The following is a 14,121-nucleotide window of genomic DNA, read 5'->3' on the forward strand; positions in this document are numbered from 1 at the left end:
TGCGCCATGTTCAGTGCAAAGGGAAAAGCTTCTTCTTCGGTGAAGAATTGCCGATACGCTGAATTGCATAACGTGAGCAAGATCATGACCCATTTTTTTGTTTCTTGGGCCGAAGACTTGAGCTGCCTATATTAAATTATAATGGCTTGTTGATTACCTTTACTAAGAGATTCGCGGGAAATTGCGTTGTCAATCACGACGTGTAATATGGTGATGGAGATTACATAAATGCTTAATTGGGTTGGAAATTACTTTAAAGGATTCTGTTACGCATAATGCTTTGCTTTAGAACACCTCAACTCAGAGTTCTTTTGCTTAAAGTATTTTTTTTGCATAACCATTTTTTTATTATTTTGGTTGTAGTTTTATTTTCATTCCATACACAAGAAACAACAAAGAAGACTGATTTGGTGTTAAAATTAAGTTCCTGAGCAAAAAGTCAATAGAAGTCGCAAGCGTCGATAGATTGCACAATTTTCACGAATGTCACATAAGCGGGAGTGGGTAATACTTGTCCAACGTGTAGCTTATCCTCCGAACGACTGTGCACCGGCACCGGCGGCAGATCCGCTAGCACCACCGAATCCTGGGAATCCACCCGCTCCCTGCGAGAACGACTGAGCACCGGCATTGGCAGCCGATCCAGAGAAACCAGGGAATCCGTGGCCACCGCCCTGCGTGAACGATTGGCTACCGGCCGAGGCAGCCGATCCTGAAAATCCACCAAATCCACCATGTCCACCATGTCCACCGGGGAATCCACCGAAACCTCCCTGGTTGAACGATTGAGCACCAGCATTGGCCGCCGATCCTGAGCCACCAAAACCTCCTACCTGTCGCACAACGCGGGATTCACCTTCTGCAGGGGAGCGTTGGAAAGTTTGCAAAACGTTAGCTAAATGAGTCTAATTCCAAGAACGGCTTGTTCAAACTTACCCTGGACGGGAGCACTGCTCACCACTGCCACGAGGGCAACAACGGCCAAAAGACACGAAAAGGATTTCATGTTGAAAGATTTTTCAAAAGCAGTTTTGGACTATTCACGACTAAAGCAAGCTCTACAATTGTACTGATAATTTCAGCGTAGCCACGGTTCGATTTTATACCAGGCCCAGCAGTGGACTTTCGCAACGCTTTCTTGAGCCGCTGTGCGGGATGCGCAATCGCTATCAGCAACGAATCCAGTACGAACTGGGATGCCGCAGTGAATGGACAAAGTCAAAACATGTGAGATGAATGTTGCAGGGGAAGGAAGCTGGGAGAAGGAACATGCAATTGCAGAAGGTTGCACGGTTTTCCCGCTAGGCTTTGGGGGTTTTCCTGGGGAAAGTTTGGACCGAGTGGGGGAATTATGTGGTTCAAGAGATGTTGCTGAACTTGATTGGCCTTCACTACAAGTAGGAAATGAATATTTATGCAAGTGTAATCAATGTCCAAAAACTTCTTCTTGGCCTAACGACTTGCTAAGGTCATGTCGGCGTTCAAATGGTTTACTAGCCTAATGGCCGTCAAACTCATGTCCAAACATTAAATGTAAATTGTGGTAGAACTTCTTTAGATGAGAACTTCATAGTTTCCCATAGGACTTCCAAATCTTGATGTCTGCTTCTATGAAGCTTCTGTCAATTTAATTTAAATACACATTCCTACTCGAGCAAGAACTAATGCATCGAATACAACACCAAAATACGGTCCCATATTTTGCTCCACTTACCATCATCGAATGTTACTATCAGCTGTGTTTTGTTTTCATTTTTGGCCGTACAGGGGCGTTTCGGAACTGGAAACTCAGCTGTTCCAAAGCGGCCAGCGGGTTAAACAGCTGATAACGGCTTTTTTGGCAGGCAAAACACGAAATCTCGAGCAACGGGTCAAATGCTGCAAACCGTCATTAAACCGAAAGGACACTCCACGGTCACCACGGGCTTTTGTCGTGGACAGGTGGAAGTAACAGCGTTTAGTTCGTTTTAAAATTTGATTTTATTTAAGGGAAATAAGCCGTATTTGCTGTCCATTCTAAGCGATGAGTTTGGATTGATGAAGCTGCTCAATATCACAAAGTAAAGCTCCTTCCCGTGTAAGCGTTGGAGTCAGTGAATGATGTTTAGTTTCGTTCCCCCCTTTTATCTCCCTCTATTTGCTTTTGTACTGCTTCGTGTTTGTGTTGTTGTTGTTGTTGTTATGCCAATGATCGCTTGATCATACGCACACCCGGATCGTGGTTTAGTGAGCTACCACCGATTGAGCTCCAGCATTGGCTGCCGATCCAGCCAGACCGCCGAATCCTCCATGTCCTCCGTGTCCACCACCCTGGGTGAAAGACTGCGACGCAGCATTAGCGGCCGATCCAGAGAATCCACCGAATCCGGGGAATCCACCATGTCCACCGCCACCACCCTGGTTGAACGATTGCGCACCAGCGTTGGCAGCCGAACCACCGAAACCACCTCCATGGCCACCGCCGCCCTGCGTGAAGGACTGAGTACCAGCATTGGCAGCCGATCCAGAGAGACCTCCAAAACCTCCATGACCACCGCCGCCCTGCGTGAACGACTGGCTACCGGCATTGGCTGCCGAACCCGAAAGTCCACCGAATCCTCCCGGGAATCCTCCATGTCCACCGCCACCGCCCTGGGTGAACGATTGTGCACCAGCATTAGCAGCCGATGCGGAAAGTCCTCCAAAGCCACCACCATGTCCGGGGAAACCGCCACCGAAGCCCTGATTGAACGATTGAGCGCCAGCGTTGGCCGCACTGCCGCTTAGTCCACCGCCCGGAGCATTACGGACCACACGGACCGGGGCAAAGGGAAGATCGGCCTCATCCACCAGGATCACTGTAACGAACGACACAGATCAGAACCTGCGGACACCGGGAACCATCGCTAAACTTACACTGGTACGGAGCAGCGGACACGGTGACCAAAATGGCCGCAACAAACACCAGCAACGACTTCATACTTCCGACCAAAAGACGAAAACACTTCACAAAACTACGTCGATTCCGTTTGGCTTGCGATTGCGCAATGATGGTCCAATGGGCGCATCCTAGCAGTATTTATATGGGTTTGAATGCTGCCGGTGCTCAACGACCCCGAGCATCCCCCACGTCACGTAAAGTACTTGTCCTAGGGGTGCTAACAATGGCGAACAACAAACGAAGAGAACCATTCGTTTGGTCGTGGGGACGGGAATGTCTGGAGCGGCCAAGAAGGAGGTGTCTGTGGACGCGTCTGTGTGAGTAGCCCCAGAATGTAAGCCTCATTTGTTGCCGGTCGATATCGATGTTGCAGATTGTGGGTCTGAAAAGGCACGAAGGCGAGGCAGGCGAGTGTGCGTGTGAGTCAGCGCAGCTAATTCAGCCGAGCCTAAAGCAGAATCGGACCCACAAGAGTAGACCTATACACACACACCCGTCTTCCGCAAACCTTCCACCCTCCCTCCTCATTCCGTAGCGTAGTTCTTGAGACGTTAAAAATCCAGTTTTCAAACCATTCTGTCAGTCTCCCATCAGCTCCAGTCGAATTACAAGATCATCAGCAATCTTGTTCTTGCATGGCTGGTTAAGGGGAGCCATTAAGCGACGACGGTGAGGCAGGGTTTTAGACCTAGCGGTGCAGGTCAACACACACAGCACTCCAGAGTCAGAGTTCTTTCCGGGACGCAGTGCTGACCCGACGTGGAGCACTGTGGTAACTACGATTCAGCACCTTTTTTTCATGATTGATGATTGACCAAATTGTGGTGGGTAAAGAAACGAACATCAGTCGAAAAAGCGAACTTGATCTTGATGGCTGAAGATCAGTGTCAGGTTTTGAATGAGAGCTTTGAAGTACCATTGCTCGGGAAAACATTGAGTAAGACGATTTGATAATATTTTCTCCGTTACATAAGCTACAAAGCGAGGGAGTTCTTTGTTGTTCTTCATTTCGTTTCTTTCGGAGCCTGACACTTGGATGCTGCCAAGTCGTGCCCCATTAGTGGGTCTTACGTTTTTTTATGTCCATTTTTGTCCAGTTCGTAAGGTTTTCCGCATTTGAGTTGCATGTTTGTCTCGCAAATATCTTGTTTTTTTTTTTTTTTAATGCGGTTTTATTGCTATGATAATTACAATCATTTATTGATCAGCCCTCTAGCAAGACCTTTTTAATCAGGATATGTTATAAAATTCGTTGCATGCATGCATTTTGTATAGAAACACAATTATACCTAAGCCAACATTTACAGCGATGCTACGAAGAGTGGATAGGGAAGTGGGTATAAAATTTTATGGCTACCAATTACCGCTCAGTATTGCTGGGATTGATTATGGGAATCCGTATATTAAAAAAAATTGGCCATCTTTTATGTGCAAGGTCGGCTAAAGGAGTACAGACTTCCGTTTATTGTTTTCTTCGTGTTGTTTTTATAATAGTTTCATTACTAAAGTAATACGTTTCCTATTGCTTTTCTTGGAACAGCCCGGTGGTGCAGGGAACAGCGGCGCCGGTTTTCAAACGGCAGGGCTGAAGTTCAGCCCTGTTGTTCCCCCGTAGGAAGGACTGCCTCTCCAACTACATGGTATCGGCAACTCTTATAAGCCATTCCATGGCCGGCGTGATCCTAGAAATCGTTATGCCAAGAAGAAGAAGAAGAAGAATGCTTTTCTCCAGCTTATCCCTGTCTTGTGGTCCTAGAAGAGGCTTGATGCATCTTCATATAGATGACAGCTAAAATCACAACGGTTGCCATAATTCCTACAACCAGCACCGTCAGGAATGTCCATTTCGTACATGGGATATCGCTATTGAAAGACATACAGCAAATAATATCGCTAAGGAAGAGAGAGATAGAGAGATAGAGCGAAAGAAAATACGTTAGAAATACCTAGTACTTTATGCTAGAACTTACTTCTTTTATGACTTTACCTACCCAATTTCACAGTCTGGTGAGGTGTCAGAATCAGAATCATCCATCTTTACTAAAGTCTTGACTAGGCTTAAGCCCTCTTCACGCTTGCGATTTGGCAACCGTCTAAGCTGCTTGCTTCAGCAAAACTGATCAATACGCGATCTAAACACGATCCTGCGGGTAAGATGGTCCTCTCACTGCAGGGAATTCCATTACATTTAAACCGGTTTGTTGTATTTTAGTTGTTCAAATGGTAAGAATGTGATGTGAAGATTTGAAATATTGTACAATTTTAAGTTGATGGATGTAAAAGTGATTTCCGTTTAAGCTAACGCTTAAACACTTCTTCACGGATAATACGCTGTGTGTCAAACCAAGTAAAAACAGGTTTTTGAGCCCAACAAGAAGAATTATGATGATTAAAACCAAAAAAAAAACACATGAGAACTAAAAATAGCCTATCGATGTTTGGAAACGTTGGTAGAAACAATGAAGTAGAAATTGAGAGGAAACCCGATGGTAATGTAATGTCAGTGATAGATAAAACTATGAACAGAGTTGGCCGGTGACGCGAAGAATGCGCTTAAAACCCTTAAACAGCAATACAAGATCAACACAATCCATGGATCACACCAAATGATCGGAGCTTGGACGACATCGGAGCTTTGGAAAATCGAATTTAAAATATTGATGCCTGGCGGGGCGTTCCGGTGGTAGAGGCGACAACGGCGCCGGTCTTCAACAAGGCAGGACCGAGATTCAAGTTCCGGACAAGTCCTTACCGTTCCCCCAGCAACACTGGCTGCGTCATCTGTTTCCGAACCATACGACTTTTCTCCACTGCACTTTTGCATTTCTGGATTGAACTTGGGATGGCAAGGAGGACCCTGTAATTCTACATATTTTGAGGGGAGAGGGGGTCTCTTTTCATGAGCAGGGACCTCACGAGCCAGCAGTCGGAGCCCCATCCATCAGATCCGCCAGTATTTACAACAACCAATTCATTTTGGGCTTCAGCTCGGTGCCTCTTTCGAAGTGGGCCGCGACCAGTCAGTCAGTTATAGGAAGATCCGCTTCTGGAAAGTCTAGTCTAACCGATGGCAGGCGTAATCTAGAAGGTCGTTAAGCCAAGAAGAAGATAGCTCGTTCAATTTGCATACATAACGCTATTATCAAAATAATATACAATGCAAGATCAATGACCAGGAAAACAGGACCTTCCATCCTTACTATGACGGCTTATTGCTGAGTGTAGAAATAGTTTTAAAAAATGCCTTTTTTTCAATGGAGTCAAACAGTTTCCGTATGTATATTTGAAAAACAAAAACACCAAAAGAAGACGTAACAATTTTTATCCAAACGACAAAGAGTGTGCGACAAGATAACAAACGACAAAAGACTTAAACGCCGCTCGGAAGTATCATAAGCGACGAACCCTAATGTTATTGTTTATCCATCTGTTAACGATCGCGTTTCTTTCGTTTGACATCGTTCTACCGACGCGTCGACATTGGCTGCATGTTAACAACCAATTGTCTCCAAACGCAAGCAAAACAATCAGCAAATAAAACATGCATTTGTTTGTTTGTTTTTTGTTATACAAAAAAGAGTTATAATTTATCCAAACGTATCACAATCGACCACCTTGAGTATGTTTTTTTTGCTTCTGTTCTTGTTCTTTTCACACAGTTTATGCTGCTGTTCGTCGTTCGTACGATGTTTTGTTGTTGGTGCAGTTGGTTTCCGCGGTCAGGTCAACGACAAAACCGGGCAAAGTGTCATGAATGTGTCAATGTAATTTCGTTGTTTCGCGTGTACGTTCTCTGCGTGTGTGTGCTTTCTTATTAATTTTTTTTTGCAATCATTGTGTTTGCGTGTGTAAATTGTACAGACTACCGATTTCTAGAACGTAATCCTGGCCGTCAGTAGAGTAGTAACATGGTATTAGTATTTATGTGTGTGTTTGTTTTTTTTGTTGGGCGTTTGCTGTTCGGCGAAGTTGCGCGCGACGCTAGCCGTACTTAACCGCTGAACGATTGAGCGCCGGCGTTGGCAGCCGAGCCGCTGAATCCACCGAATCCGGGGAATCCGGAACCACCCGAGAACGACTGAGCACCGGCCGAAGCAGCCGAGCCAGAGAATCCACCATGTCCGGGGAATCCACCGCCCTGCGTGAACGACTGCGACGCAGCATTAGCGGCTGATCCAGAGAATCCACCGAATCCGCCGGGGAAGCCACCGCCAGCGTTGAACGATTGAGCACCGGCATTAGCGGCGCTACCACTGAACTGTGGCGAACGGGCAACACGGACTACCGGAGCATCGACCGGAACCAGGTACGCGACTGTGGAAATATGGTGGAAGAATTAGACTCACAGCGTACACACGATCGCGAATTCGGGGTTTTTGGGCATATCGGCAGCATGCTGAAGAGCTGCTTGCTTCAGCTGTTTCGCCCAGGTCACTCACTTTGGTAAGGGGCACAGTTGGCAACGGCCAGGACGGCGGCCAGGGCAAGAGCACACACCATTGCTTTCATCTTGAATATCGTACTGTTAGCACACCGCACACCGGGAACACACAAACCAGACACTGGGCAAGGAAACACGGTATTACTACTTCGTGAGCTTAACGCTGAACAACTGATATCGTCCATCCCGGTAACGCGCTGCTTTATATATCACCATCGTACAACTGTCCCCACATTTTCACGCACACGACAGACGACACCAGTAGCCTCCGCACCAACTGATTTCCCCTTCCTCCATCCAAAAGATTGGCTGCGGTAGTAGGTGATCTCGTAGGGCCTTGTAGGTTTTTTGGGGAGAATCATTCGATCGCATCGTCCAAGACCAGTTTTCCAGCCCGGTTCGGTTCTTGGGGAGGGGAAGCAGAGGGGGGGTGGGTGAGTTGGAGGGCCATGAAGACTCGGTTGCTGATATCACATCCGAACATACACAGACACACACACATATGCTCTGGTGACAAGCTCTTTCATAGGACTCCCGCAGGTCTCTCGCCCACCGGGCACGCGTGTTGCGAAGAAGATCTGGACGATCGGAGGCATTTTGCATTTCGGTCACTCGTGAGGGTACCTTTGCCAACCGACCAACCGACTCGAATGTAAATTTTGTCGTAAAAATCCGTCCCGCCCGCGTCTGTTTTGTTGCCTGCGTTTCTCGCGCAACTTCCAAATCTTTGTCACACCTTTCTCACATTCACAGTGTGCTTTACATGTGTGCAGATCCGGTGAAGTCCGGCGATTCGACGACAGATCAACAACCATTAGAAGACTGTCGCCAAAGTCTGGCCAAGCGTTCCGTTCCGATCCGTTTTGATAAACGCGCTAATGCAAGCGATGTTTTTTTTTCTCCTCTCGTTGGGTTGTGTATTTGGTTCCACACAACAACTGCCCATATTGTCTGTTGCGTTCGGCAGTTTACTTTTCCCATTTTTAAGCTTTAGTTTGCTTGGTTTCTTCTTCTTTCTCTCTTCATTCTGTTTTATATGTGTTTATTGGGGGAAAACCAGCTTTCTGTGTGCTCGAAGCTTGCCACTGTTGAGCGGCTTGATTTGGACTTTCGCGTGTTTTTGCCCCAAAACAACATCCTTCTCAACTCTGCATCAGAGAGAAAGAGAGAGAGAGAGAGAGAGAGAGAGAGATATTGAGATTGAGAAGCTTGTCAACAGAATCTTACACTAACCCATATCCTAACCGGTGTACGAATGGACCAACAAAACACTGGGTTTGAGGATGAAGTCAGCTTCTAAATCTACAAGATCACGATCGTTATCGGTAGATTTTTATATTTCGTTTAATGTGAATACGTTTTCTGCACCAAAAACAAGACGAACCAGTCTAGATTCGCTCACGAAAGAGCCTGAAAACTGGATCCAAATAAAATAAAACTGGATCCAAACTAGTATGAGATTTGTTTTTATAAATTGCCAAATTTTGGGGAGAAAGCCACGATTTTTCGTCTCCGATAAGGTAAAGCAGAAGAGAAAGGATTCGGAAATCGTTATGGCTTTTTTCCGGTTGAATAACTGCTTCCAGTAACAGTGCTATTTGCCCAAAAAATGGCGTGCAGTGAGGATCAACGTTTTAGTTGTACTTGTTGCCTGATCCGTCCACAGCATTAACCAGAAGAACCTCCACCAGATGATAGTGAGATTCTACCCCCACAAGCAAAAAAGGAAGACAAACGGCGTCTAATGTTGTTTACGTTTTGGTTCTTCTCACACGAAAATCGGCGTGTAAACATAACCTCGTCCAAGGTTGATGTAGCGTGTGAGGGTTTTGTTTGTGCGCGTGTCGCTCCTAACAATACTTGGTATGGGGGTTATGCTGGGTAAGCGTTCTGTTTGTCTTGTTTCATAATCAACAGAGAAGAACTTTTGGTAATTTCTCATGCTATCGAACCTTCGGAGCAAAGATTGGATGCTGGTTTGGTACGTGCGAATAACCGACGTAAGGTTCGGTGGAACCGGTTCTACCTTCCCCAGAAAAAGGGCCGGAAGTAATTTGATAACCAGCCAGTTCGGAAGTTTTGTTGGGTAAAACCAAACATTCGTCCTCGGGGTATTCCCAGCAGAATGGTGGCCCAATTTAGAGTAACCTTCATGATGCTAAATACTAGAGCACACATTCGATCGTTACGGTTGTTGAGCCCACCGACCCGGCCTGGTTGGGTGATTGGGATTTACCGGAAACCTTCGCGTTGATCAGGAAAACGTCAACGAACCAAAACAGAACAGAGAGGCAGCATGATGATCGATCGAGCCGCAGTCGTGATCGTAGGGTACGTAGGGTGTCCATGGGAAGGGCAGTTATTCAATTTATCTTCGCCTCGTACTTCCTCACAAACCATCATCAACTTTGTGCGTGCAGATTGAAGATTCTGCCGAGAGTCCCACTCTAAAAGACGAAGATTGTCTTAAGCCAGCGGGCAGTCAGATTGGTCTTCGTCTCGCGGCTAAGCTCCTCGTCTGATCGGAGTCTTGTTCTTCTTCTCGCGAGTATAGTTGTGCTGTGTGAATGTGTTTTTTTATATTTTTGCTCAAAAAGATATCAATAAGTAGTCTTCTTTTGCATCCCACATCGTCGTTCCGGACGCTTCTTCATGCTCCGTGGCTGGAAACCGGTTCTCCCGGCGAAGAGCTACATCGAATCTGCTACACAATTCGCTTTACGTTGTGCCGGTTGGTGTCGAGTTTTGTTGTTTTTCGTTTCGAATGCTACAACGGCTTTGTAAAATCTTGGTCGGTGTGTGTCGTTTATTTTTCGGACGTACTTGCTGTGTGACCAACAATTCTGTACCGGCCGCATACGACGCAGCTTTCGCGCTATACAAGCTTTACCATATATGAGGGAATGTTGGGATGGGCAACCCAACTTTTGGGCTGATGTTCTCGTTTCAAGGGCTTATGTAACGCTTGCTTTTGGTCCGATCGTTTGTGGAAGGATCGCCTGACGACACACCAATCCCCGAACACGAATATTGGCGGTGCAAAATTATGCGTGAGATCGAACGTTAATTTTATGCATATTTTAACGCGCTTTTTCTGTTTGCCAACAAAAGCCGACACGCAATAGACTTTGTTTCGCAAAACAACAAATATGATTTACTTGGTTGAAAAGAAAAAAAAAAGCGACCTGCACGGTAAAGCTTTTAGTGAGGATGTGGTGTCCTCGTTTTAAAAAAATCAAACAACGTGCGTGCGAGGATACTGTAAAGTCTGGGTTATGTAGACTATCCTATACAGAAAAAAGGCCCCGGAGTTCCTCATCAGCTCTGTCGAAACTGAATGTAGACTGCGCCTTTTTAAGTGTACGACATCCCTTGTGAAGCTATTGCAGCAAGATGCCGGTATTTCCTTTATTGGGTTATTAAGATTACGATCAAAACAAATAAATTCAATTCAACGAAAATCCCACAATATTTCCAATAAGAAGCAGCTTTATTTTAAAAGTAGTCTCCAACAGATCAATCGTTACGACCCGCTACAGATAAGGGATGCTTTCAATACACAGTAGTGACGATCTGACAATGTATTATCGACAACTAACACTAATGGACGTGATCAGATCACAGCTTGGGTTTTTTTGTTGTTGTTGTGTGAGTTTAGTAGTGCTGCTTGTAAACGCTCGTCTGCACTGATCCTCCACCATTGCCGTGGCTGGAGGACGAAACGCTAGCACCAACGGCCACACCATTCCCACCGCCATAGCTGCTAACACCGCCTCCATATCCACCGCCTCCATAGCCGCCTCCACCGTTCGAGTCACCGAACCGGGTCGCCGATGCAAAGCTTCCGCCATTCGGACCGTACGAACTAACCGATCCACCGTTGTTCGAAGCGTAATGTGTAGTTCCACCACCGGAACCGCCCCCGAAACGATTAGCCGTTGCATACCCTCCACCATTGCTCGTACCAAAGGACGAAACACTCACACCCTGTCCGGAGCTTCCGCCGAAGCGATTCCCTGTCGAGAATCCGCCGCCATTGTGCGGGATGTAGTTGGACGATGCACCGCCATTGCCAAAGTGCGTCACGGTAGTACCACCTTGGCCGTATCCGTTCGAGCTACTGCTAATACTAACACCCTGCACACCGCCACTTCCGCCATATCCACCGTCATCTCCACCGAACCGATTGTTAAACGAAGTCACACCAACACCAGCACCACCGTGGCCAAACGAACCGGCACTTGCACCAGCACCGGCCGCAGCAAAGCCAGACTGTGAGCAAAGATCCGTGAAGGGTAGTGGTGGTAGCTGCACCGATGGGAACATGTTCGTGAAGAACTGATTCTGTTGGGCCTGGGTGGCAAAGGCCTGCGCTTGGAAGCTACGGCATGCCTGTGTCCAAGCGTTCACCTGTGCCTGAGGATATTGGTTGTAGTTGAATACGTTGGCAGCTAAGAGAAGGGAGATATGGTGGACGAATTACGTGACCTCAACCATGCAAACATATGGTTTCTTTGCTAAGTGCACCCGAGCAGTATTTACCAACATGACGCCCCAAAACGGTAACACAAACAAACAGCACCGGTAAAAGCATCACAGCATACGGTGATGATCTTCAAGATGATCTCGCTATACAAACGCTTACACAGATACACACACACACGATCGATGAAGATCCGAAGCTTCCGTGCACTAGCTTAATTCACTCGATGTGATTCAATTACGCGCACTGCGTCCCGCTTTTAACGTATGGCGCGGAATCGTTCGCAAACGAACGTTGGTCGGTTGTTCGTGTCGTGGTCGCAGATTCCTCGCATTCCCTTCCCTCGGTACCATCAGACCACCAGATCTAACCCTTATCGGCAAGTCTTCGATGGGATCGGAATGGGCTGAGGAGGAAACAAAAAAGCAGGAACATTACATCTGACATATACAACACAAACTCGTCCCGCAGAAGTGGTCGGTTTTCTTGGTGCGAAAAGCCAACGGGTTAGGTTTAACGTCAGGATTCGTACCTGTGTAGATGGAACCAATGCCAGATGGAGGCGGGAAGGGACAGCTTAAGACAGGAACATCATACCTAGACTTAGTGAGCCCGAGCAATATACAACGAACGAGCGAATTTCTTGACCAAGGGTATGATGCTGGGGATGGTGATCGTGCGTATTGGACGACGTGCGCTTGGTACCGATTGATTGAAAGAGAATTCAAAGTCATGGTTGAATTTTTGCCGGATTTGTTGATGAAGTCTTATTTCGAAGCAGCAAAAAGAAAAAGAAAAGAAAAAGTTTGGACAACAAATTCCCAACAAAACAACGTCAGTGATGGATGCCCGGCGCTGGATATTCCCAATCGATCATGATCGACGATTTGTTTGCTTGCGATGGCGGTTGATGAGAGCTTTTATGAGGTCACAGCTTGACTGCTTCGAACAGATCGTATGTTACGGGTATGACGGTTCTTTCTTCCAGCAAGCCTAGAATAATTCGACTATCATCCGTTCAGCTACAACACACCATTAAACAAGAGTTTTTGAACTATTTATTGTAATATGATCAGTTAGTTGCAATCCAGTTACGCACAGTCTCACTTGTTCCACACCCATGAAGAGGTTTCAGTTTTTTTAACCGTTCCATCGGCTGATTCATCCGTGCTGATGCGCACTCCGAAACTATCCCCTGGCCCATTGCCGAAGTTTATCTCCGTATGCCGTCCATCCGGTCCGAACGAAGAGCCACCCGACTGAGCTCCACTGCTAGACCCCGTAAATCCTCCCGGTACATGTCCACCCGCACTGTGTGATTGTGATCCAGCACCACTCGCACTATGTCCACCGTGCTCACCATGATTCGATTGTCCCTGGCTGGAACTACCCGCACCACTTGACGTGCCAATGTGGCCCTGCTGAGGATGCTGTTCGGTGTGTGCCGATCCCGAACCTCCAGTTCCAATCAAACCGTGTTCTGGCTGCTGATGGCCGGATGATTGTGAACTTGCTCCTGCACTGCTACCAGATCCTCCGGCTCCGTTATGCCCACCGCTAAACGAACTGCTACCGGCAAAGGACTGTGATCCAGTAGATGGGAATGCACCGGCGGGCCCGAAGTTAAAAGCTCCCATATTCGGGAACCCTGTAAACTGTGGGAAACCCATACCAGTGCCAACGCCAGGCTGAGGTTGAAAGAAAGGAAAGCCTGCTCCCGGAAATCCGGCACCAACTCCTTGTCCAACTCCTTGTCCACCAAAGCCCATTCCATTGAAACCAGGAAACCCGAAACCCGCTCCTTGAGATCCGGTACCACTCGCCCCAGCGGACGATCCTTGGGTTTGTGGTAATGGAGAGCTGGCGGTGGGCTGGGCGACCAATAAGCCCACCAGCAAAGCACTTGCTAGCGCGTAATACATTCTCCCTACTAACTGAACCAACTTGCAAGCGAAGAAAATTCAACTGTTGACCATAGGACGCGCATAGGTTTGAAGAAGGTTCACAACTTACCACAAACTGTGATTGTGTACGGCAGTTGGGGTTTTATTTGTTTTCCTATGCCAAATGATTCCATTTATCAGTGAGGATTCTGGTTTTTACGACGGAATGACCTACCTGATAACGCTACACGTAAACATTCCCAACTTTGCGTCCGCATGATAAGCCGTAGTGCAGCTCTCATAACAGTGTCTTAGTGGCTGCTCTTCGTAAGACTGATTGGAAACGGAAATGTGCCTTTAGTATTGCTCATTAAACCTTTACAGGGTAGCAATA

The 14,121-nt window shown here is 46.9% G+C and overlaps 6 protein-coding genes across 7 annotated transcripts in view; 1 reads left to right on the forward strand and 5 right to left on the reverse strand.

The window, feature by feature from the left end:
• LOC126558178 (probable serine/threonine-protein kinase DDB_G0267686) overlaps positions 1-14,121 on the forward strand; it is a 213,276-nt gene that overhangs the window by 110,120 nt on the left and 89,035 nt on the right. The gene's annotated exons all lie outside the window — the stretch shown is intronic.
• LOC126559990 (keratin, type I cytoskeletal 9-like) overlaps positions 528-14,121 on the reverse strand; it is a 101,826-nt gene continuing 88,232 nt past the window's right edge. Inside the window, exons 2-3 of the mRNA XM_050216152.1 lie at positions 937-1,036; positions 528-859 (exon numbers count right to left, since the gene is read on the reverse strand). Coding sequence (XP_050072109.1) covers positions 528-859; positions 937-1,006 — 402 coding nt within the window. The 5' untranslated portion in view covers positions 1,007-1,036. The remainder of the gene's footprint in view (positions 860-936; positions 1,037-14,121) is intronic.
• On the reverse strand, positions 2,224-2,959 carry LOC126558995 (uncharacterized). Its single transcript, XM_050215087.1, has 2 exons — positions 2,896-2,959; positions 2,224-2,837 (listed from the first exon to the last, which is right to left on the reverse strand). The coding sequence occupies exons 1-2, from the start codon at positions 2,957-2,959 to the stop codon at positions 2,224-2,226; spliced, it is 678 nt and encodes a 225-aa protein (XP_050071044.1).
• On the reverse strand, positions 6,912-7,441 carry LOC126559411 (probable glycoprotein hormone G-protein coupled receptor). The gene is made up of 2 exons (XM_050215564.1): positions 7,360-7,441; positions 6,912-7,234 (listed from the first exon to the last, which is right to left on the reverse strand). Exons 1-2 carry the CDS (start codon positions 7,427-7,429, stop codon positions 6,912-6,914), a joined length of 393 nt encoding a protein of 130 aa, XP_050071521.1. The 5' UTR covers positions 7,430-7,441.
• On the reverse strand, positions 11,016-11,955 carry LOC126558739 (keratin, type I cytoskeletal 10-like). Its single transcript, XM_050214797.1, has 2 exons — positions 11,904-11,955; positions 11,016-11,812 (listed from the first exon to the last, which is right to left on the reverse strand). Exons 1-2 carry the CDS (start codon positions 11,953-11,955, stop codon positions 11,016-11,018), a joined length of 849 nt encoding a protein of 282 aa, XP_050070754.1.
• On the reverse strand, positions 12,945-13,781 carry LOC126559559 (keratin, type I cytoskeletal 9-like). The gene has a single exon (XM_050215729.1). It carries the CDS (start codon positions 13,764-13,766, stop codon positions 12,948-12,950), a length of 819 nt encoding a protein of 272 aa, XP_050071686.1. The 5' UTR covers positions 13,767-13,781; the 3' UTR covers positions 12,945-12,947.

Source organism: Anopheles maculipalpis, chromosome 2RL, assembly GCF_943734695.1.
Source record: "Anopheles maculipalpis chromosome 2RL, idAnoMacuDA_375_x, whole genome shotgun sequence".
Lineage (NCBI taxonomy): Eukaryota > Metazoa > Arthropoda > Insecta > Diptera > Culicidae > Anopheles > Anopheles maculipalpis.